This window comes from Scyliorhinus canicula, chromosome 8, assembly GCF_902713615.1.
Source record: "Scyliorhinus canicula chromosome 8, sScyCan1.1, whole genome shotgun sequence".
In the NCBI taxonomy this organism is placed as follows: Eukaryota; Metazoa; Chordata; class Chondrichthyes; order Carcharhiniformes; family Scyliorhinidae; genus Scyliorhinus; species Scyliorhinus canicula.
This window is the reverse complement of record NC_052153.1, coordinates 163,791,373-163,816,010: the sequence shown is the minus strand read 5'-3', so window position 1 is coordinate 163,816,010 and position 24,638 is coordinate 163,791,373. Positions and strand designations below refer to the sequence as shown.

The following is a 24,638-nucleotide window of genomic DNA, read 5'->3' as shown; positions in this document are numbered from 1 at the left end:
GGCAGCAGGGTAGCATGGTGGTTAGCATCAATGCTTCGCAGCTCCAGGGTCCCAGGTTCGATTCCCGGCTGGGTCACTGTCTGTGTGGAGTCTGCACGTCCTCCCCCTGTGTGCGTGGGTTTCCTCCGGGTGCTCCGGTTTCCTCCCACAGTCCAAAGATGTGCGGGTTAGGTGGATTGGCCATGCTAAATTGCCCGTAGTGTCCTAAAAAGTAAGGTTAAGGGGGGGTTGTTGGGTTACGGGTATAGGGTGGATACGTGGGTTTGAGTAGGGTGATCATGGCTCGGCACAACATTGAGGGCCGAAGGGCCTGTTCTGTGCTGTACTGTTCTATGTACCTAACAGCACGTCTTTCGGGACTTGTGGGAGGAAACCGGAGCACCCGGAGGAAACCCATGCAGACACGGGAAGAACGTGCAGATTCTGCACAGACAGTGACCCAAGCCGGGAATCGAACCTGGGACCCTGGAGCTGCGAAGCAACAGTGTTAACCACTATGCTACCGTGCCGCCAATTATTTATAAAGCGGTGAGATTATCGAACTATTTTGGCTCAATATCGACCTTTTAATGCATTCAAACATCAAATTTGCTTTAACTTGATTCTGCCATAGTCGTGAGCAGAGCACTGAGCTTCAAAAGTCCTCAGTTCCTGAAGAAGTGTCATATTGGACTCGGAACGTTAGCTCTGTTTCTCTCTCCACAGACGCTGCCAGACCTGCTGAGTGTTCCCAGCCCGTTCGGGTTTCACTTCAGACCTCCTGCAATGCGATATTTTGCTTTTATTACTACAACATTTCAATAATGTGTTTCTAATAGTAACTGAAAATGCAGATTCTATGCGACCGTAACCTGATCAAGATTTTTAACCAGCTCTGGATCTGAAGTCGCAAGTGTTCCTAGTGGATTATCTTCTGCTCTCTGTATGGTCATTTGACCGACATGTTGTTTCATATAGCTCTGAATGAAAGAGTCACTCTGTTGATCATTGCACTCTCGTTCACTTCTGTTAGCCTGGATGACTGTATCATTGCTTGTGATGGTTGGCATTATTTGTCGGAAGTTCTCCATGGTTGTGTAATCAGTTATCTGTATAACCGTTGGTTTCTCATTGAGATCACTCCCAAGTTCTTGATCTGTTACATTGTATTGTTCGTTCTCTTGCAGCCCGCAATCTGTGAGTGTACTGGTGACCTCTTCGATTGTGTGAAGGCTTTCAAGTTCCTCTTCCGTTCCTACTAGAGGTGAGTTTGCTTTGAGATTTAACAATTCATTATCCAGATACGGCTGTTGATTCAAAAGAAAAAAAACCAAGATGTATTAGTCAGCTCAATACCTGTACCCTTTGCTGTATACATGTTGTCAAGAAAGACTCTCTGTTAAGAGGCAGCACGATGGTGCAGTGTTAGCACCCGGGTCACTGTCCATGAGGAGTTTTCACATCCTCCCCGTGTCTGTATGGGTCTCAATCCCACAACCCAAGGATGTGCCTGATAGGTAAATTGCCCCTTAATTGGAAAATAAATAATTAGGTACTCTAAATAATTTATTTTTTAAAAAGACTTTCTGTTAATATACTCATACTATAAAGTCTACTTCAAGGTGTCCAAAGCAGGATTCTTCATTAGTAGGAGAATCTAGAACCCGAGGGCACAGCCTCAGACTGAAGGGATGATCCTTTCAAACTGAGATGAGGAATTTCTTCAGCCAGAGGGTGGTGAATCTGTGGAACTCTTTGCTGCAGAAGGCTGTGGAGGCCAAATCACTGAGTGTCTTTGAGACAGAGATAGATAGGTTTTTGATCAATAATGGGATCAGGGGTTATGGGGAATAGGCAGGAGAATGAGGATGAGAAAAATATCACCCCCCCAACCAAGGTATGTAAAATATTTGCCCACGATATTTAATGGAATCTGAGGACTGTACATAGTGGTTACTGGGTAAATGGCTATGGAGGCGCATGTATAAAATGGAAAGAAAATGTTTACATACCAATGATGAACCTTTTCCTATAATCTGGATTGCGTGACTGTTTCCAGGATTTGGTATACTTGGCCAAAACACTTTCTTTGTTCTGAAATTAGAGTTATTTTCAATATTAGATATTTTGCAATGGCTACAATTAACACATCTAGTCGTTCACGAAAGAATGTCGCTGTCCAAATTAACCTTGTGAGGCAATTCATTTGACTTCTATTTTTCAATGCAGGCTGCTCATGGATTCAGCCGTGCCATTTACTGTTGCACAACAAAACCAATAAATAATATATTTCACCAAGAACCATCTTCATTCATTATCAAATAAAACAATTCAAAGAAACTAATATGTTATTCACAGGATAATTAAAAAACAAAGGGCCATACAGCCCATTTTCATTCATCATTTCGGAACCCTTAAACCTCCAGAACTGTTGCTTAAATGATTCTTGAGTTCTTGCCTCCACTACTGTGTGTGAAAGTTTATTCCATGTATTAATCATCAAGCACAACTCCCCTGAGCAACCCCCCCCCCCCAGCACTGGGACAGCAGTTCCAGTGCCATTGAGCTGCATTCCAGAAAACGGAAATGGCTAACCACCTCCTCAGTTTCCCTCAGCGCCATTGCGCCAGCTTCACGTTTTTAAGAAGGAATACTAAATGACGCCCACATGATTTCTCAATGGGGAGCTGGTTAATTGCAGGAGGCCGTTACATTCAATTTCAATCTCGCTAATGTGATGGAAATTACTGCAAATTAGGGGTAATGATATGCTCATCGTATTTGGGTGAGATCTGGAACTCGCCATTGGGAGCGGACCTGTTAGCAAATTGATTTGCGCCTTTTCCGCTATTTAACCAGTGTACCCAGATCCACGCCACGTGCAATGCAGTGGTTAAATCGTGCCCTTTCATTTGGTGACCCATCACAGTTTAGTGCACATTGCAGGGACTTCAGAAAGCAAGGGCGGGATTCACCCCTACTCGGTGGGGCGGGGGGTCCCGGCGGGACGGAGTGGCGTGACCCACTCCGGCGTCAGAGCGCCCCAAAGGTGTAGAATCCTCCGCACCTTCAGGGGCTAGGTCCGCCACAAAGTGGTATGCTCCCCGCCGGCCGGCGGGAAAGGGGCTTGGCAACACGCCAACCGGTACCGAAGGGCCTCTGCCGGCCGGCGTGAGTTGCCACATGTGCGGGAGCGCCAGGGCATGCTGGCGTAATCTCCGCGCGTGCGCAGAGGGCTTCGCATCCGCACCAGGAATGGCGGACTGGTACAGCCTCCGATGCGGAAGGATAGAGTGCCCCCACGGCACAGGCCCGCCCGCTGATCAGTGGGCCCCGATCGTGGGCCAGGCCACCGTGGGGGCACCTCCTGAGGCCAGATCCCCACTACGCCCCCCAAGGACCCCGGAGCCCGCCCGTGCCACCAGGTTCCGCCGGTAAGGGACCTACTCCAATTTATACTGGCGGGACTTCGGCCCATCGCGGACCAGTGAATTCGGGCTGCCCCGGCGCCCATTGAGTCGCGCCGCCCGCCTCGGAGAATGGCGGGGTCCGGCGCGACTCACGCGGGCCAATTTTTGGGGGGCCGGAGAATTAGGAGGACGGCGGGGGCGGGATTCACGCTGACTCCTGGCGATTCTCCAACCCGGTTGGGGGGCTGGAGAATCCCACCCCATATTTGGTTTTGTTGCCGACTGAATTTCAATCAGCCAAGTATCCCTGGGCCTGCAGTTGTACCTTCGCTGGATTTGGGCGGTCAATTTCCTCCACATTCCAACTCCTGACCTCCTGATCAGCTGCCTGCTCTATTGCTCTATTCAGCAAGGCAGAGTGAAAAATGGTTGCCACCTGCCTTTGCTGCTCAGGCCGGGCAGACCACTCCTGTCTCCTGGAGATGCTCAAGGCCACTAATTGGGTGCCAAACTGGCCTCTTGTCCAAATAGGGCATTATCACTCAAAGCTATCATGAGAGTGACACAGTTGAGGTACAGGATCAGGACCTAAAAATCATCCAATACTGGTTTCCCAACTCTGCTTTGACATTCTGGCTCCATATCTCCCGTCTACAATTATTTCTTCCACAGTTATTAATCCATCTAACTTTCTAGATTAGTTTTGAACATTGAATTCCATTTCCAATTTTTTGGCAAGTTGAATTTTATTCTTTTTCCTGGTTTCCTTATTTAATTTTTGATCCTTTGTCCCTTCCGATTTCACCTTTCTCCACATGATACTTTGCTTTCTCCTTTGAGCAGCCATTTTAGTGAAGTGTTTTGCTTCCATTCCAACACCAATGTTACTTCTGCTCTCTGTCGTAAATCAGACATTTCTAATCCCTTGCTTTATTAGATAAAATTCTCTACAGCAGCTCAGGACATTGGAGCCATTTCAGTTCAGTGAAGGCTATTGTATTGGTATTTTTTTTACATAGAATTTACAGTGCAGAAGGAGGCCATTTGGCCCATCGAGTCTGCACCGGCTCTTGGAAAGAGCACCCTACCCCCTACCCAAGGTCAACACCTCCACCCTGTCCCCATAACTCAGTAACCCCACCCAACACTAAGGGCAATTTTGGACACTAAGGGCAATTTATCATGGCCCATCCACCTAACCCGCACATCTTTGGACTGTGGGAGGAAACCGGAGCACCCGGAGGAAACCCACGCACACACGGGGAGGATGTGCAGACAGTGACCCAAGGCAGAATCGAACCTGGGACCCTGGAGCTGTGAAGCGATTGTGCTATCCACAATGTTACCGTGCTGCCTCTATAGTTTCCTCTTGTTATAGAAATCACTTCACTACCCTCAACATGTGAACCCTTCCCTCTTACGCCAACCCTGTAGTTTTGCTTAGATTTTTCCAATCTTCTGCATCTTTAATCTGTGTTTGGGAAACATTCAGGAGATTGCCATCCGATGTCATGTTTTTCTTCTTTATTTCAAATTACTCAAGTTATATTATATGTTGCTATTATCTGTCAACTATTTTAGAAACTGGAGATATCACAATATTCATTCACAAATAAGAAGGGACAATTCAGGGTATCATTGCTTTCAAGGACAGTCATTCATTAGTACTAAAACCAAGGAAGTCCTGTTTTTCAATCTAATGTCCCACTTTTAAAGTTCATCTGAAGTGTTCAAGCGCACTTCTGTCTGTCAGTTGTAACTTGACTTTTGATTGCTTTCCTTCCCTCTCTCAGAGTTTTTCCTCTACTCTGTGATTCATTCCTGATACCAGTGCAGTAACATGCCATTCATAACCCCTGGCTTAACAGGAAAAAACAATGGGCAGGATTCTCCGTCCCACTGCACCCGTTTTCAAGTGCGGCGCGCCTCCACCGGCAGCGGGATTCTCCGTCCCGCCAGCCGGCCAATGGGATTTCCCATTGTGGGCACCCCCACGCCATTGGGTAATCCGGGGGCCTGAGTGCACTGCTGGCAACACCGGGATCCCACCGGTGGAGAATCCCGCCAAATGTTCACTGCCCTGACTAGAGAATGTCCCACTGCTACCATTCTCCAAAAGTAGCTGGCCCACCTCTCTCACTGTCTTTGCAGTGCTTCCATGTTTCTCAAAATCACTGTCCTCTGTTTAGTTTGTTAACAACATAACTTTTAAGTCATTGCTGATTTACTTTGACCTGTTTTTGTGACATTTCTGTATTACAGCACTTCACTTTATTTTATCCACATTCATCTACATTTCTGTCAGCTCTTAAGTGCCATTAAGTCATTTATTAATGATAAAAACAATTGAACCTGGGGCTTAGTAATGAGGAGTGTTAGTGGGTAAATGATCAAAATAAATTCCTGTCACAGATTAAATGTTTAGTTCAATCAACATATTAGTGTTTTTTTATGCATTCATGGGTCATGGGCATCGCAGGTTGGGCCAGTATGTATTGCCCATTCTTTATTGCCCTTGAGGGGGCGGTTAAGAGTCAACCATGTGGTTGTGGATCTGGAGTCACATGTAGGCCAGACCAGGTAAGGATGGCAGATTTCCTTCCCTAAAGGGCATTAGTGAACCAGATGGGTTTTAATGACAATCGACAATGGTTTCATGGTCATCATTAGACTTTTAATTCCAGATTTTTAAAAAATTGAATTCAAATTTCATCATCTACAGTGGCGGGATTTGAACCTGGGTCCCCAAAGCAGTACTCTTGAATCTCTCGTTAACTAATTCAGGGCCAATACCACCGTGCCACCGCCTCCCAATGATGAGGCCTTGCACTTAATGGGGGCTGGTTAGCTCAGTTAGATAGATGGTTATGGTGGGGTTCATAATAATGCAGTCTAACAGCTTGGGTTTGATTGCCATTTTGGCTGAAGTAGACAGGGGACCTGCCTCCTCATCCCACCCTTGAGTGTGGAAGGCAAACCACAACTGACAAAGTAAAGTGACAAGAAAATAACTCAGGAGGAAGCATCAGGAGGCAATGGACCGAGGACTTGCCTTCAGGAAGAGCACTCATGAATAAATGAAGCACTTGACCACCGAATGCAATGGCAAAGAACTTTGAAAGACTTTCCTCCCTCATGTCCCGCAGAGGTGAGCTGAATGGCAGCATTGCTTCAGAGGTTTGTGTGTTCAGATCCATCCAGGACTTAAACCATATCATTGTGTCTGACACTTGAGAGCAGTATTGAGTATGTGCCACACGGTCTGGATGAGATGCTAAACTGAAGCCCTGGTTGCCTGGTCAGGCGAATGCAGGAACCAAATATGTGCGCACCACAGAGTCTCGCACTCATTTTCGGTTATGTTATTTGCACGGAAAAAGTATCGCAATAACAGTGAAGGTAATGTGCCTTTAAACGATCCCCTTTTATTATATTTCTCACCTTCTAATAAGGAAGAAGCAACTCCATGCCACCAGAAGCACAAAGACGATGATGGCAATGCTAACACCAGCAGCAATTTTGTGTAATTCACCATCGTCTGAATTGAAAAAAGAAAACCGTTAGAAAGCATGCTGTATCTAATGGTACCCAGATATATACCGAACATCCATGTGTAATTAGTTTACATTTAATCCACCTAAACATGCAACATTCGGTGATGTGTGCAGACTGAATAATAATACATTTGCGGCTACTAAAAGGGGGTGGCCATGGAAATCATGGATGCAGTGTTTTCATCTTCCAAAATTCAGTTTATTCTGGAAAGGTCCTGGCAGATTGGAAGGTGGCAAATGTAACCCCACTATTAAGGACCGGTTAGCCTAACATCAGTAGTAGGGAAAATACTGGAGTCTATTATAAAGGATCTGATACAGGACAGAAAATATCAACGGGATTAGACAAAGTCGAGATGGATTTATGAAAGGGAAATCACGTTTGACAAGCCTACTGGAGATTTTTGAGGATGCAACCAGCAGAATAGATAAGGATGACCAGTGGGTGTGGTGTATTTGGATTGTCAGAGAGCATTTGATAAAGTCCCAGATAAGGGGCGCGATCGAACGGCTTCATTGTGCCCGATTCGGTAAATCCCGTTTGATACCGGGGGTGTTCCCCGTGTTGCAGGCACCGAGAAACCCGCTAAATGTGCCCAAAACAGGACTCTGTTTCTTTTCCCGTTAAATCGAGCCCAAGAGGTTAGTATGCAAAATTAAAACACATGCGATTGGGGTAATATATTGGCAGGGATTGAGAATTGGATAGCAGACAGGAAACAGAGAGTAGGAATAAATGAGTCTTTTTTGGAGTGGCAGGCAGTGTCTCGTGGAGTCCCTGAGGGATCAGTGATTGGGCACCAGCTGTTCACAATATACATCAATGATTTGTATGAGGGAACTAAACTAATATTTCCAAGTTTAGTGATGACACAAAATTCTGTGGGCATGGGAATGGTGAAGAGGCTGTTAAGAGGATTCAAGGTGATTTAGACAAGTTGAGTGAGTGGGCAACTACATGGTAGATGCAGTATAACAGAGATAAATGTGAAGTTATCCACTTCGGTCAGAGAAACAGAATGGGAGGCTATTATTTAAATGATGATAGATTGGGAACAGTTGATGTACAAAAGGGACCCAGGTGTCCTAGCACACAGTCATTGAAAGCAAACAAGCTGGTACAGCAAGCAGTTAGAAAGGCAAATGGTATGTTGGCCTTCGCTGCTTCAGGACTTCAATACAGGAGCATGAATGTCTTACTACAGCTGTATGGGGCCTTGGTCAAAACAAACCTGGTGTAGTAAATACAATTTTGGTCTTCTTATCGTGCCACAGAGCAAGTGCAGCAAAGGTTCACCAGGCTGATCCATGGGATGGCAGGAAGCTTGTATGAGGAGAGATTGGGTGGATTGGGCCTGTATTCACTGGTGTTGAGAAGAATGAGAGGGGATCTCATTGAAACATATAAAATTCTGATAGGGTTGGACAGGCTGGATGCAGAGATGTTGCTCTCTCTGGCTGGGCGGTCTGGAACAAAGGGCCACAGTCTCAGGATATGGGGCATGTCATGTCCTCGCTGGGCATTAACGAGATTAGCATATTTAATGTTTTAATCCGAATTCCCTCGCCTCCTGCAATTCTCCCACCCGCTGGCGCAGCGAGTAACTGAGGTGAATCACTACTAATTTCCACAAACGGAGGCCCGGTGTGATGGCTATGCTGGCGGAGGGGGGAATGGCAGGGCAGTACCCTGACTCTGCCCCCTGGCCCGCTAACCTGACACTCTAGCTGCCAGGTTGGCAGTGCCAAGGGGTGGGACCTGAAAGGGGAAAGGACATGAGTCGGGGGCATGAGAACGAGTAGGGCGGGAAATTTGATGACCACAATAGCAGGGTATTTCTCATCTGTGCTGGAGGTGTCGCTTGTTCTCCTGATTGGGGAGGAAGGGCACTGGTACTGGTGATTGGGAGAGGTTGGGGAGGGGCGATGCTAGCAAGAGGAGGCGGCCTGTAGCGTTTTGATGAGATTGTGGCGCCCTTTAAAAATGATGGCCCGATCTCTGCAGAACTGGACCTGCTGGCATCTTTAGGCCCGCCCCTCTCAATGTCGGTGCAAATCACGTCACCCTTCAAAAAAATGATTAAGAACAGGAAGATCGCAATGAGAATCTTGCACCGATTTTCGCATCTGAAATGACACCTAGTAATGTTTTGGGAAAATTCTTTGCAATGTTTCTGTGACTGGCTGGGGTTCACAGACAGTAGGGGAGAGGTGGTGTGTAATGGTATTGCCGCTGGATTAGTAATCCAGCGACCCAGCATAATGTTCCGGAGACCTGGTTCAAATCCCACCATGATGAAATTTGAATTAAATAAAAATCTGGAATTAAAAGTCTAGCGATGACCATGAAACCATTGCCGATAGTCGTGAAACAAACCCCCCTGCCCCATATGGTTCATTAATGCCCTTGAGGGAAGGAAATCTGTCATCCCTTCCTGGTCTGGCCTAAATGTGACTCCGCATTGACAGCAACGTGGTTGACTTTTGAAATGATCTAGCAAACCATTCAGTCCATGGGCTGAGGCAATTAGGGATGGGCAATAAATGCTGGTCCAGCCGACAGCGCCCGCGTAGAAAGAAAACTATCTCCTTAAAAAACAGCAATTAACTGAAATAAAAGGACACATGATACATGCTCGATCATGTTTGTTCCTTTAACTGCTGGTGATTGGAAAAAGACTTTGTGAAACAAAGGGATCAGCCACTCATTGTATTTTAATAATAATACTTTTATCATCTTAATTATTGTCACAAGTAGGCTTACGTTAACGCTGCAATGAGTTTACTAATCCCCTGGTCGCCACATTCTGGCGCCTGTTCGGGTACGCTGAGGTTGGGACTATTTTTCTTGGAGTATAGAAGTTGGGAGAAGATTTGATCGAGATAGTCAAAAACATGAGGGATCTGGACACAGTAAGGAGGGAGAAACTATTGCTTTTGGTGGAAGGATTGAGAACAGAAAGTCACAAATCTAAGGTCTTCGTCAGAAGAAGCAATGGAAACATGAGGAAGAACCTTTCACGCAGCGAGTGGTTGGAATGCCTTGCTCGAGTATGTGGTAGTGGCAGGTTCAACTGAGGAATCTAAGAGGCAATTGATTTATTTTCTGCGAAGGAAGGATGTGCAGAACTACGGGAAGAAGGCTGGTGAGTGGTACAAGGTAAACTGTACTAGGGTGGCACGGTAGCATAGTGGTTAGCGCTGTTGCTTCACAGTGCCAGGGTCCCGGGTTCGATTCCAGACTTGGGTCAATCTGTGTGGAGACTGCACGTTCTCCCTGTGTCTGCTTGGGTTTCCTCTGGGTGCTCCGGTTTCCTCCCACAAGTCCCAAAAGACATGCTTGTTAGGTGAATTGGATATTCTGAATTCTCCCTCAATGTACCCGAACAGGAGTCCGACTGTGGCAACTAGGGGCTTTTCATAGTAACTTCATTGCTGTGTTAAGGTAAGCCTACTTGTGACATTAATAAAGATTATTATTTTTTCATTAACTGTGTGTTTGTAGAGCCAACACAAACAACGTGCCAAATGGCCATCTCCTGTGCTGTAACAATTCTGTAATCGGGGATTCACCAATTGAGAAACTACTTAAATAGCCCTCGCACTGTCTCACAATCAAGTCCCATACTGAGTCAAAGTTGGTTACAGGCGCTGTGTTCGGACCATGCAATCTTTGAACTTGCACAGAGCACTAGCCCGTCAGAGGCCTTAAGTGGACCCAGTAGTAGGTATTTAGTATGATTGTCTGTTAAAATGCTGGGATCCTAAGCTGAACCTTTGGTTGGTGAACAAGAAGCTGGAACAGAAAAGCCACTTTTCAGCCTTGACCAGCTGGCGGGCTACTCCGTTACGCTGCGGTCAATGGGGTTTCCCATTGTGAGGCAGCCCCACACCGGGCGCTGGCAAAACGGAAAATCCCACCAGCGGAGAATCCCGCCCAGGGCGTCAAGAGGCCAAACCTACACAGAATTCCTTGGTTGGATGTGATATGAATAACACCGTATCTGATGGTATTGCATCCCTTTGGTACAGGTACAGAAAGAAAATTGACTCCTTCATGCAACTCTACCTATTTTTTTTATTCGTAAATGGGAGCCCTTAGCTTGATAAGGCATTTCCGAAGGCGTGCAGTCACATGTAAGTAAGGACAGCAAATTTCCTTCCCTACCATACGTGTTGTTACAACAACTGGTAATGGTCACCATTACTGAGGCACAGATTTCAAATCCAGATTTAATGATTACATTTTAAATTCCATGATGAGATTTGAACCACATCCCCAGAGAATTAGCCTGGACCTCTGGTGACATTACCATCATCTCCCCAACGTGCCGTGAAACAATTAGGTGTAATCACAACTGCTGGATGAGTAGTTAGGGAAATAAGTTGGTTGTCATGGATTTCTCAATGTTCTGTATTCATGGACTGTAACAGTATGTTTATGTGAACATTACCAAATTCTTTTGTGGCAAAAGACACTGCTTCACTTCTGCTTCCTTCTCCTGCCTTAGTAAATCCTGAGATCTGTACGGCATAGACAGTTTTTTGCAAAAGTCCTGTGAGCATGTAGCACGTTGTAGATAAGTTAACTGAAATGGCTGAAAAGATACAAAACAGCAAAGGATTAGTTAGATAATGACCTAGAATTGCCTGGTGGGCCACTGGACTACCAGGAGTGAGGTTAGGGGGTGGCGAGTGCAAATTCAGCCCAACTAAAGGCTGGGTTTTACAGCAGAGTTGAGCATTAGTTTAGTTGCTGGTTTTTACCTGCAATTAATTGCTCTTCAACCAATGTCCGATGGAAAATGACATTATGAGCCTGCTTACCTCACCTGCAATCAAATGCAGTAACAACAGGAGAGGTAGAACTGATGGGAATCCTTTCCTCCAGTCCTGCCTGACAGTGATGTCAGGATGGGGGCAGTGGGCAGAAAGAGCATCTGGCCCACTTATAAACCTGCATCAGGATCCAAAATGGGCAGGTGCCCAGGGAAGAGCGGCAGATTTCACACCACTTCCTCTGCCCAGATTACAGGGTTCTGTGCATGGACTCAGAGATGAAATTGAGTTATTATTTAGTAATTGCCCTTATCATTGAATGTTACTTGATTTTCTTCACAACCCATAAACTATTCCCTGACAATTTTGGTTTTATTATGTATATTAAATAAATAAAGCGCATGAATACTGTCATGAAAACAGAGGTAGTTTTAAGTGGTCTATTACTATATTGTTAAATGTTAGAAATATAGATCAAGTGGGTTGTGGGTTTAATTTAGTGTTTTTGTGTAGGAAAAGGTAAAACTCTATGTCAACCAAAGGTGTATAGGAGTTTTTGGTTTCAGCTCAAACTGTGTTTCTATTGTACTGAGAGAGTTTATGACGTGCATCATAAATAAAAGATTGGGGATAGAATGAGATGTTGCTTAGCAACCAGGTGCTACTTTTAAGGAAAATAACTTTTTGAGGTCAGCTTTAACTGGAACCCAGAGTAGACTGAGCTTCGTAGGGAGAGAGGGAACATCACTTGCAGCTTTGCTAGAAGAAAAGCCATACAGTGGATGAAGGGGCTAGGAAACAAGGACCAGAAACCCAAAGAACAGTTCAGGAATTAAGAGAAGTTTCCAGGAAGTCTGAAGTTGAAGGAACACATAAACTACCATTGGAACAGAACATTGGTCATTGAAGCTAAAGACAGAACTCGAAGTGCAGACCTGGGTGAAATTGCCAGAGATCGGAATCAATTAAAAGTTTGGTGTCCTTATTTCTAGCCTTTGTAAATAATTGCAACAGTATTCTGTTGGGAACTGAGTACCTGAGATTTTGTGTAGCAGTTTGGATTCTGTGGCAATTCAAGGAATAGGAAACCCTGAAAAGACAATTGGAAAACCTGGAAACATACCCTTGCTAAAACAGTGAAGAGAAATACTTGTTTAAAAGGGCAGTTGGAAAACCTGGAGGCAGCTCCTTGATGAAAACAGCTGAGGGAGGGCATTGTTTGAAAGAAGATTTTAAAGGATGTGTTTTTCATAAGAAATCCGCAGGAGATCGATTGAGTGGCATCTGCCACTGGGTTTCAGAGTGGGGTGTTATCCTTGAAATCTGTGTACCTTTGTGAAGTTATATTGGAGTAAAGGAGTATTGTATTATAGTTAAACTTTTCATGGTTAATATATATTTTTTCCTACTGTTAAAAACTTATTAGCAGTCCTGTTAATCTGTTCCTCCGTATTCTCCAAACAAAAAAGTAAAATGTTTCAGTCTTCTGAGCCAGCTTTCCATTCTGGGACCTCTCTGTCCAATAGTAACACCAACAAGGATCGTAATATTAAGAATTCAAAATATTACGGTAATATTAGATTTTAAACATCAACAAAAATTAATACTGTAAACTTACATATAAAAGTATTTGTTTCGGAAGCCTTGTTCAAATAACAGAAAATCTTGTAGCCTTGAAGAAAACCTTGGCATTCGTCTTCAGGTATTCGATCCCATCTTATCATTGCAGATGTTTTTGAAATATTGGTGACCATAATATTATTGGGACCAGATCTTGGTGCTTGGATTGAGAGAGAATTCAAATATACATATGTTTAGTAATCTTATTTCTTTTAATTAAATAAATAAATAGCAAGTGTTAATAGAAATATAATAATATAGATTTGATCCAACATACTTCCTTCCAATGTGTAAACATCAACCATCCCAACTGTTATCTCAGTATTGTTAACATTTTTCCATTTTTCTGTTTTTTTGTGTAACATTATTCTGTATCGTTGTTTTGGCTGAAAGATTCCTGTAGAAATGAAAATGGTTTTATGTTCTGACCAACCAGCAATTTGACAAAAATCAAAAATCAGAGATCAAGTGCAAGATCAAACATCAGAGTGGTAGTATACAGCCTTCTCCTTTTAATTTCCATCTCTGAGCCACCAATTTTAATCGAGCTATTGATAGAAAGTGCTGAGTGCTGAAAAGGGGCTAGATTTGGTGGACTGCAAAAGTTTGGATACAGTTACAGGTGTCAACAGGGAGGACCCCAGAATTAGATTATCGCAGTTCATTCAGTAGTTTTGGAGATTAAAATAAAAACTCTTAATTCACGCCCCCCCCTCCCCAAATATTGATGCACCGTGGCAGCTGTGTGTACCAGATACAAGATGCATTGCAGCAAAGTGCCAAGCCTCCTTCCACAGGGCCTTCCAAATCTTCGACCTCTACCACCTAAAAGGACAAGGCAGCAGATGCATGGGAACGCCATTGCCTACAAATTCCCCACCAAGCTATACACCATGCTGACCTGCAGTTATATTGTCATTCCGTTTGGTTGCCTTCATTCAACACTAAGGAGCAATAAAAGCTTTGGTGTCCCATGCTTCTGAAGATAATATATTGTACCGATTAGTACTATTTTTCCAAGAAATTTCCTGAGTAACACAACCACAGTCCTTATATAAGTGCTAAAATTTGGTTATGTAATGAAGTTTAGTATTTAAGGGAAACACAGTGGTTAGCACTGCTGCCTCACAGCGCCACAGACCCGAGTTCAATTCCAGCACTGGGTAACTGTCTTTGTGGAGTTTGCACTTCCTCCGTGTGTGCATGGGTTTCCTCCGGGTGCTCCGTTTTCATTCCACAGTCCAAAAATGTGCAGGTTAGGTGGATTGGCTATGCTAAATTGCCCTGTAGTGTCTAGGGATGTACAGGTTAGGTGGGGTTACGGGGATACGGTGGGGGAATGGGCTTAGGTAGAGTGGTCTTTCAGAGGGTCGGTGCAGACTCGATGGGCCAAATGGCCTCCTTATGCACTGTAGGGATTCTATGATTCGCAGTTTAGTATTAGCTGAGGCCCATTAAAGGACTTTCTCACCTCTAGGTCAGAAGACTGTGGGTTCAAGATACACTTCAAGGGCCTGAGCACATTATGCTAAGCTGACACTCAAATGCGGTATTGAAGGTGCCGCTTTTAGGTTAACACTTTAAACAGAAGTTCCATTGTAAGCAATGTCTACTTCTTTGTATTTTGTATGAGCACTTGGTAGACGAAGGGTTAATTTTAGATGTGTACTGCCTGTGACACACTGTAACAAGAATTACTGGTATGAATTGTGAATAGGAGAAGGAAAGTAGGGACAGATGTCTGAACTATGTTATAAGTTGTGATCAAATGATTTGCTTTGAAATGTATCGATCAATGGACTTTGGAACTATAACTCAACGAGGATATTAATGATCAAATTTGGCAAATGGTTATACAGGAAAACGTTCATGCTGGGCTGTATAAGTGTTGAGGTTGGGTTCTTTTTTAAAAAATGTTTTTATTGAAGTTTTTCATTTTGTACACTGAACAATAAACAAAGGTATGTGGATCAGATACAATGTACAAGGGTTCAACATTGGAATTGGACCCCCATAACCCCAACTTCTTAGCGCCCCACGCACCCCTGTTTTTTATTTTAAGATATTTTATTGGATTACATATTTTATAAAAGGTGGTGATCATCTATTTACATATATGTACAGTTCTTTCCCCCCTTCCCTTCTTCCACCCTGTTGATTAATATCCTCCCCCATGCTTTAGATGTTTCTTTGGGGTCTTGTTCTTTGTGGCCTTATTCTTGGCCCTCCGTGGTCTATTCTGGCCGTCCCCAACCCCGTCTCCTCTCTCCCTGGCTTCCCTCCGCCATTCTCTCTAACTGCTTCTTGGTGTTTTTTGGCTTCTGTGTAACCCACCACCCCCCCCCACCCAAATCTCCCCTTGTTGTATTGGCAGTTGGCTTCAAAAAACTTGGTGAATGGCCTCCAAGTTTCGTGGAAGCCATGCTCTGACCCTCGGGTGGCAAAATTGTTTCTTTAAAAAATAATCTTTATTGTCACAAGTAGGCTTACATTAACACTGCAATGAAGTTACTGTGAAAAGCCCCTATTCGCCACATTCCGCCGCCTGTTCGAGGACACAGAGAGAGAATTCAGAATGTCCAAATGACCTAACAGCCCGCCGTTCAGGACTTGTGGGGGGAAACCAGGTGGAGAAAGTCCGACAGGTCTGCCAGCCAGTCCGTAACTTTGGCTGGTGCTGCTGTTGTGGGTATGGTTGGCTAGGCTTCCCTGGCATTATTCACACCTGTCCTCCACCTCCGGGAAGAACCTGCTCACTCGGGTTCTGGTTAGGTGTGCTCTGTGTACCACTTTCAATTGCATGTGGCTTAGCCTTGCACCACTTCCACTTGCGCATGCAAATGGAGGTGGAGTTTGCCCTGTTCTGTGCTTGGAACAAGGGGATGTTTAGGTCTAGTTTTTATGGGCTAAATTTGGAAAAAAGTGCCTATTATCTTGTCTTTTGGCGGAGAGCCACCTGATGTGTGACTGCTCAGCACACCCAGTCACTGGAAGTCTCTCCTGTTCAGGTTCTGACCACGGGACCATGACCTTTGGAAAAGTGGAATAACCACCACAATATCAGAACAGACGAAGAGCCCTTGCTACAGAGAATGAAATAACTCACTTGAAGAGATTTGTTGTGCAGATCTGAAAAAGACATGGAAACAAAGAGCAGAAGTCACAACAAGCCTTTGGTAGCTGGTGGAGCCAGTGGGAAGCAAGAACCAGTAAGCTTTGACAAAGAGTCATCCAGACTCTCAGACATTAGCTTTGTTCTCTCTCCACAGATGCTGTCAGACCTGCTGAGATTGTCCAGCATTTTCTGTTTATGAACCAGAATACTGACTGTCTTATTTTGTTAAGAATAACGTTTGTTGCTGACCATACTGTGCTGATACTACTTGTGGTTGACTCTTAACTGCCCTACCACTGAAAAGGCCTAGCATGCCGCTCAGTCCAAGGGCAATTAGTGATTGGCCTAGCCAGTGACACCCACATCCCAAGAACGAATAAAATCAAGTGTCTTCTTGTCTGAAATGTATTGTCTGGTCTCTGTACCTCTTACACCATCTGCCCTCTCGGGTGGATGTAAAAGATCCAATGTCAACTTTACGAAGACAAACAGCGGGGTTATTCATGGTGTAAGGCGAGTTATTCATTATTCGGGCGGCACAGTGGTTAGCATTGCTGCCTCACAGCTCCAGTGTCTGTGTCGGGTTTGCACGTTTCCCCCGTGTCTGCGTGGGTCTCCTCCGGATGCTCCGGTTTCCTCGCACCAGTCCACGGATGTGTAGGTGGATTGGCCATGTTAAATTGCCCTTAGTGTCCAGGGATGTGCAGGTTAGGTTAAGGGGCTACAGCGATAGGGCAGGGTGGAAGGGGGGAGTGCAAATGTGTAGCTCATTCGAAGGGTAGGTGCAGACTCGATGGGCTGAATGGCCTCCTTCTGCACTGTAAGATTCTATGATTCTGTGTCATCAGGACACAATGGTTTTATGCTGTCCCAGGTTCTCGGGAACATATTGTCCCGTTATCTGCATATTTCAGCATCGTGGAATAAGGGATATGATTTTTGAATCAATTCAAAAATTGAACTGGGGGTTGGTTTAGCACAGGGCTAAATCGCTGGTTTTGAAAGCAGACCAAAGCAGGCCAGCAGCACAGTTCAATTCCTGCACCAGCCTTCCCGAACAGGTGCCGGAATGTGGCGACTAGGGGCTTTTCACAGTAACTTCATTTGAAGCCTACTTGTGACAATAAGCGATTTTCATTCAATTCAATTACAAAGCTGGTTGGTTGTGTCTGTGTTCAGGCTGCTAATCCTTAATCTTAGGCAGTCTTAATCTGTATTCTCATTGTCATGAAGCCAAACTTCTAAATTATGTTACTCAGTTTTGCCTGGTTACTTAATGTGCCTTCATTGGCGTGGGAGAAACAAATGTGGAACAATAATGTCCTATTGAGGCAAGACAAAATTCTTTGAGATTGAGCCACGTGTTCAGAGCAGTGTATTGCACCAAACAACTCCTGCAACCGGCAAGAAACTTGTTTTATTCTGGGGCTGGATTAGCACAGGGCTAAAGAGCTGGCTTTGAAAGCAGACCAAGGCAGGCCAGCAGCATGGTTCAATTCCCATTCCAGCCTCCCCAAACAGGTGCCGGAATGTGGCGACTAGGGGCTTTTCACAGTAACTTCATTCGAAGCCTACTCGTGACAATAAGCAATTTTCATTTCATTTTATTTGTGTTGTACAATATAAAGTTTAATTCCCTCCAATTACACACAGTTACGCATAGTTACCTCCAACTTTGATAAGCACGGCTGTAAAGTCAATTAAGAAAAATCGATCCCATGTAATGATTCGAAAAGATGTTTAACCTTTCTACACCAGAATGATAATTGTGTTAATGAAAGAGCAAGAATGGAAAGCAAAAACATACCTTTCAGATTGTAAGTCTGAGATTGTTTCTTTATTTTTTCTGAGTGCTCAATATGTGTTTCGTTCCCAATGACAGGGCCCCAATCGACAATATAACCTTTTGTCAACTTATTCCATTCTGAGTTCCAGCTAATTAAAATACTGTTGTTTCCATGTGGAGTGGCATTTATCTTATTGTTTAAATCTGCATTAAATTGAAACATTACATTTTGAGTGCAAAACTCAGACATTTGCCGTAATTTTTCAGAGTGAGATTAATTAAATGCAAATAAAATTACACTTACTCAGCTGATTAAAAGGTGGGATTGCTATTTCATTTGCAGGTGAAGACCCGGCTGAATTGAAAGCTTTCACTCGGAATTTGAAAGGTCCTTGTGAAAGGATGAAGGTACACTCTTTGTTGACTGTGTCAAATGATTGGTTGACATTAATTTTGTTTGCAAGTATCCTTGCGATACTGATGCTGTATCCACGTACAGTTGCATTGATGGCTGTCACTGGATTCTGGAAAGAAAACCCTCTTAATGAAAAAGATCGACAGGAGTTTCTGGAACAAAATGAACATCACACCTTAAGAAGTAACAATTACACAAGCCCCTTTAGTGGCCTGGGGAGAAAAGAGTGAGGCAAACAGAAATCTCCTGTTGGGGTAAGATTATCACAGCATACGCACAAGGCACAATGCCGAACATCCAGAGCCAACAAACGTGGTTGATACTGTTTATTTATTGATTGCTGATACCTAATTGCCCTTGAGAAGCTGGTGGCGAGCTGCTGCCTTGAACTGCTGCAGTCCATGTTTTAATTCTTAAACTTTCAAACTTATCTTAGTTTCTTTTTTTACATTCCGATAATGTGGAAGCTATTAATTTCACTTGTCACAAATGTGGAAAAGTATTACCAATTAAAGAACACAAAATGTGTCCTTGGTATACAGAACTCTACTTAAATCAAAGTTTAGGATATTCATGGGAATTTAAGATACTAATAGGGTAATAGGTTTGCCAACTCTGGATGGACATATTCCAGGAGACATTGGCGGGAGTGATGTCCTGGAAAGCTTCTGGAAGTGTACCTGAGTGACAGATCCCATACACTACTCCAACCAACACCAGAACCCTCCCCTGGAGTGTGAGCCTGGAGCCGAGGCTTTTCACCGCAGTGCGTGGTGCCGGAGCCTGATGCCAATTCCGGCTTTTGAGAGCTGACAACCCTCGAGGGTGGTGCTCCAAAATCACCTGGATTCTGGACAGGGCACAGCGGATACGAAACCGCAATTGTAACACCACTATTCAAGAAAGGAGGGAGGCAGAAAACTACAGACTAGAGTCAAACATCTGTCATTGGAAAAGCATTAGAATCCATTATTATGAATGTATTAGCAGAACATTACAAAATCATAATATTATGAGGTAGTCAACATGGTTTTATGAGAGGAAAATTTTGTTTGATAAATCTATCAGAGTTCTTTGAGGATGTAATGAGCAGAGTGCATAAATGGAAACCAGTAAATGTAGTGTACTTGGTTTTCCAAAATACATTAATAAGATGGGTATTGGGATAATATATTAGCACAGCTAGAGGATTGGCTGACTAACAGGAAACAGAGAGTTGGCATAATTGAGTAATTTAAGGTTCGCCAACTAATTGTGGAGTCCCACAAGACCCAGTGCTGGGACCTCAATGATTTGTAATCTACATTTATGACTCAGAGGAAGAGATCCATTGCATTGTAGCCAGATTTGCTGATGTTTCAAAGACAGATAGGAGAGAAAGATCACAGTCTAAAGTTGTTGAACTCAGTGTTAAGTCCTGAGACTGTAACATGCCTAATCAGAAGGTGAGATGCTTCTTCAGTTTGAGTTGGGTTTCACCTGCGCACTGCAGCAAGCCAAGTTTGGAGGTGCGAGCATTAGAACAGGATGCTGACTTGAAGTGGTAAGCGACTCCAGCATCCGCAGTATCATCGAATCATAGAATTTACAGAAGGAGGCCATTCGGCCCATTGAGTCTGCACCGGCCCTTGGAAAGAGCACCCTACTTAAGCCCAGGCTTCCATCCTATCCCCGTAACCCAGTAACCTGACCTAGCCTTTTGTACATTAAGGGGCAATCCCCCTAACCTGCACATCTTTGGACTGTGGGAAGAAACCGGAGCACCCGGAGAAAACCCACGCAGGCACGATAAGAAAGTGCAAACTCCACACAGTCACCCGAGGCCAGAATTGAACCTGGGATCGTGAGGCTGTCAGGCAGCAGTGATAACCACTGTGCCACCGTGCTGCCCCTAGCCACTGTGCCACCGTGCCGTATTTTGCTTTTATTTCACTAAGCTAATGCCTGGGGTTGTATGATGAGGAAAGGGCGAGTAGGTTAGGCCTGTACTCATTGGAATTTAGAAGAATGGAGACAATTCAAAGGGGGCTTATCAGGGTGGATACTGATTCGTTGCAAAGGGGAATCTAGTACTAGGGGAAACAGTTTACGTGGTGCTCCGCTCAAGATGGAAATGAGGAGGAATGTCTTCTCTCAGACAATCATTAGTCCTTGGGATTCTTTTCCACAGACAGCAGTGGAGACTGTGTCATTACATATATTTGAGGCTGAACTAGACACATCTTTGATCTTCAGTCAGGTGTCAAAGGTTACGAGGGACAGGCAGCAAAGGGAAGTTAAGGCCTCCATCAGATCATGAATGAAATGAATGAATGAAATGGGGAGAATCAATGGATGAAGAACAGGCAGCTATGCCTGGACATGGGCTTTTCACTTCTCAGAGACAGAAAATCCCACCTCAGAAAACTGCCAGCCGCTCTCTCCAGTACCAATAGCACCAGCAGGAGAGGTGGTCAGTGCTGGTATTGCGCTCAGGCAATGTGGGTGCAGGGACCTTGGAGTCTCGTATAATTCAGCCCAGAGAGAGAAGAAAACAGTGGCCATTGTGGACAGCAAGAAAAAGGATATTCTCTGTTACCTACCAGGCAAAATGTTTGTGGGGGCTTATCTTCTTGCTAAAGAGAAGGAGCCTGCATAGATTTAAGGACACTGGAAGATTTGTCCTGATGAGGCCCAGGGAAGGAATCGCGAGAGTGGGCCTGGCTACTTGTTTCAGGGACTCAGAAGACAGAGGGAAATGAATTTTGATTTATGACTCAGTGAAATGGGGAGATGTGTGCCCATGGAAGCTGCAAGTAACTTTGAAATTGTTGCAGTGAAGACTATGGGTGTGATTCAATGGCCGCATCGTAACTGACTTGATGTCGGGACAAGGCCGTTGAATCATACTAGAAGCTTCTCAAAAAAATGACAAGTGTGACTCTGGACCTCACCCAAAAAGCCGGCGGCAAACACCCTGCCCAAAATGACACTTGAAATGTTTTGGTTCAATCGTGTCCAAATTCAGCAGTGAGTGCAGTATAATTTAACAGTGAGTGTGGCATAATGTATAAATGTGGTGTGGAGAAATGGGTCATGTTAAGAATCTAATTAAGGGATATTTATTCTATAGTTTCATGTATTAGTTGGCAATTAAGAAATGTTTAGTCAATGTTGATTTTAGTTTGTTACAGTAAAAGTCTTAAAATTTGAAAACCTGTGAGATTCCTTTGAGTCGATCTCTATGAATTCAACCTATTTTTAAAAATTGTTGCTCTCTACAGGGATCGTAACAGTAGATAGAAACTATTGCTGCTGATTCGGGATTCAGGAGACTAGCCTAAATTTCAGGAGTGAAATTAGAAAACATCTGCACACAGAGCCGTAGAAATTTAGAACTCTCGTCTACAAATGGCAATTGATGCTAGTTCAATTTTAAAACTGATATTGATACGATTTTGTTCATCAAACGTATTAAGGACTCTAGGCAAAGGTGGATGTATGGAGTTAAGTGGCTGATTGACCATGATTTAGTTCAATGGTGGGATAGTTTGAGGAGCTAAATAGTTTACTCCTGTTCCTGTTTCTATGTCTATTGCTCCTCCGGGGATGCCATCTTTTGGATAAGAAGTGTGGCCCCATCTGTCCTTTAGGTGGATGTAAAACATCCCATGGCAATATTTCAAAGAAAAGCAAGGAGGTTATCACTCATATCCAGGCCAATATTTATACCTCAAAAAACATTTGTAAGAAATAAAATCAGATTATCTGGTCATTATCACATTGCTGTTTATGGGGTCTTTCTGTATTTGTTCATCTTGCCCAGATTGACAAGCACCCACTTCCTCTCCTCTGCTTCACTATTGTTGTTTATAAGGTTTTTATGTTTTGGGATTGCTCCTTTAATTTTGGGTAAAGGGGAGGAACGAAGGGGCTCATGTGACCTGCTGTGAATCCTGCCCAACAACAAGCTTGGGTTAAAGGGGGACACTGGTTTTCTTATTGGGGAGAAAAGTGCAAGATATCAACACCTGTAGACAATAGCAAGACTATTTGTGCTGACTCTGAGTAAAGTATTGGTTGCCATGTCTCACAGGTAGGTGTTCGGAAAATCAAGATTTTACAAACAGATTTAAAGTTAAACTATCTATTTAATTTCAAGATAGAATAGAATTTCGGATTTAAAGGATACTAATTACCATTTCTTCCTGGATACAAGGCCCATACAATTCACAGCATCATGGGACTGGGCTTCAGGAAGGAATAGTCAACAGAAAGTTATTGTAGGATCAGCTTACATGGTTTTTCTAAGATATCATGGAACATGTCAGAAACAGGGCACTCTAAGAATCAGAGAGAGAGAGAAAGCAGAGAGACAAAAGCAGCAAGACTTTATTGTTCATCAGGCTAAATGAAGTTGGGACCTGTGCTTTCACTGAAGAGAGATAATTCATGATGATTTAAATGAGAGGCTGAAAGATTCACCTAGCTTTGGTTAGGGGAGGAATCTTCAGGGTGACATCACAAAGACACAAGAAACTCACGCTCACCTAGGAAATCAGTTTGGTGATCAGAGGTTATCTTAGTGGAAAAGAAAAAAGGAAGCAAATCATTGAGAACTGACAATAGCTTTGGACTACTTCCTGGATAATAAAATGTCTACTTAATGGAGAGAGTAAAGTGGGGATGGGGGTGGGGTGGGGGGGGGGGGGGGGGGGATGGGAGGGTGTGCAAATTTTCAGTCATTTAAAAAGTTAAATGAGGAAACTTTCCTGTAGTGTAGAGTATAAGTTGAAGTAGTGAATAGTAGTGAAATATTATTTAGTCAATGCTACTTTTAATTTGTTTGTTACCCTAAGAGTCTAAACATTTGACACAAAACAGAAATTACTGGACAATCTCAGGTCTGACAGCATCTGAGGAGTGAGAAGAGAGATAACATTTTGAGTCGACAGATGCTTTAAGACCTGTTGAGATTGTCCAGTATTTTCTAATTCTGTTGCAGATTCCAGTGCCCACATTAATTTGTTTTTCACATTTAAAAATAATAATAATAATCTTTATTAGTGTCACAAGTAGGCTTACAATTCAGAATGTCCAATTCACCAAACAGCATGTCTTTCGGGACTTGTGGGAGGAAGCCGGAGCACCCGGAGGAAACCCAAGCAGACACTGGGAGAACGTGCAGACTCCGCACAGACAGTGACCCAAGCTGGGAATCGAACCCGGGAACTGAAATCTTTCAAAAGGTTATCGGTCTCTGTGGGGATTGTAACACTATTTATCCATACCTGTTCATTAAAATCTTTGTGGAATACATTGTTTGTTAATATTTATTCCCACATATGTTGCATTTAGTTAGCTGGTCTAATAACATGGTCTTCAGTTAATAAGAACATGCATGCAATAATAAAATAGTGCTGCCCCTGGTCAGAAGCATTAAAATTAGTACACATACCTCCCATTGTATCGTAATAATGCGTTTCCCATCATTGTGCAATAGTTCAGTCACTGGTGTATGTATCAGTGGCATGTCTATAAGCTCTGTGATAAAGCAGAAACAATAAGTGTTTTTCAACCATACTCTGTGAAAGTAATCCTACACTCCCAGTCATCTGTTTTGAGTCTTCTGTGCTGCTCAGGAATGTTTTTGATTAGACTTATTTTGGTAGAAAAGAATGATATACAGATGGTGATCCGATGTGAATGTAGCCAGTGACAATTCCTCTTGCATTTTTAACAGGGATAATCAGTGATGACTTTAACTATCAACCTTCTCTTTCAATTAAAAATGCAAAGGTGCATTTGATTTAGATTTTGATTGATGACTTGATAAAATATAAAATTCTGTTGTCATTATATTTGTGTCTGGACTTCCTCAATATTGGAAAGCTTGTTACCATTTCAAATTAAAATAGAAGAAAAGGTGAAGTCCAAGAAATAAGTTAGCTGCCCTTTATATGATAGTCTGGCACACAAAGCAAGCTTTCAAACCCTTACA

General features: G+C 43.6%; 1 protein-coding gene across 3 annotated transcripts in view; it reads right to left on the bottom strand.

Moving 5' to 3' along the window:
* Nucleotides 1-451: 451 nt before the first annotated feature.
* The window catches only part of LOC119970654 (interleukin-6 receptor subunit beta), a 116,850-nt gene continuing 92,663 nt past the window's right edge, over nt 452-24,638 (bottom strand). For all 3 annotated transcript variants that reach the window (XM_038805620.1, XM_038805619.1, XM_038805621.1), the window contains 9 exons: nt 24,096-24,181; nt 18,548-18,767; nt 18,265-18,447; nt 13,620-13,739; nt 13,341-13,502; nt 11,398-11,541; nt 6,831-6,927; nt 1,992-2,073; nt 452-1,286 (listed from right to left, as the gene is read on the bottom strand). In XM_038805620.1, the coding sequence (XP_038661548.1) occupies nt 837-1,286; nt 1,992-2,073; nt 6,831-6,927; nt 11,398-11,541; nt 13,341-13,502; nt 13,620-13,739; nt 18,265-18,447; nt 18,548-18,767; nt 24,096-24,181 (1,544 nt within the window). In that variant the 3' untranslated portion in view covers nt 452-836. The remainder of the gene's footprint in view (nt 1,287-1,991; nt 2,074-6,830; nt 6,928-11,397; nt 11,542-13,340; nt 13,503-13,619; nt 13,740-18,264; nt 18,448-18,547; nt 18,768-24,095; nt 24,182-24,638) is intronic.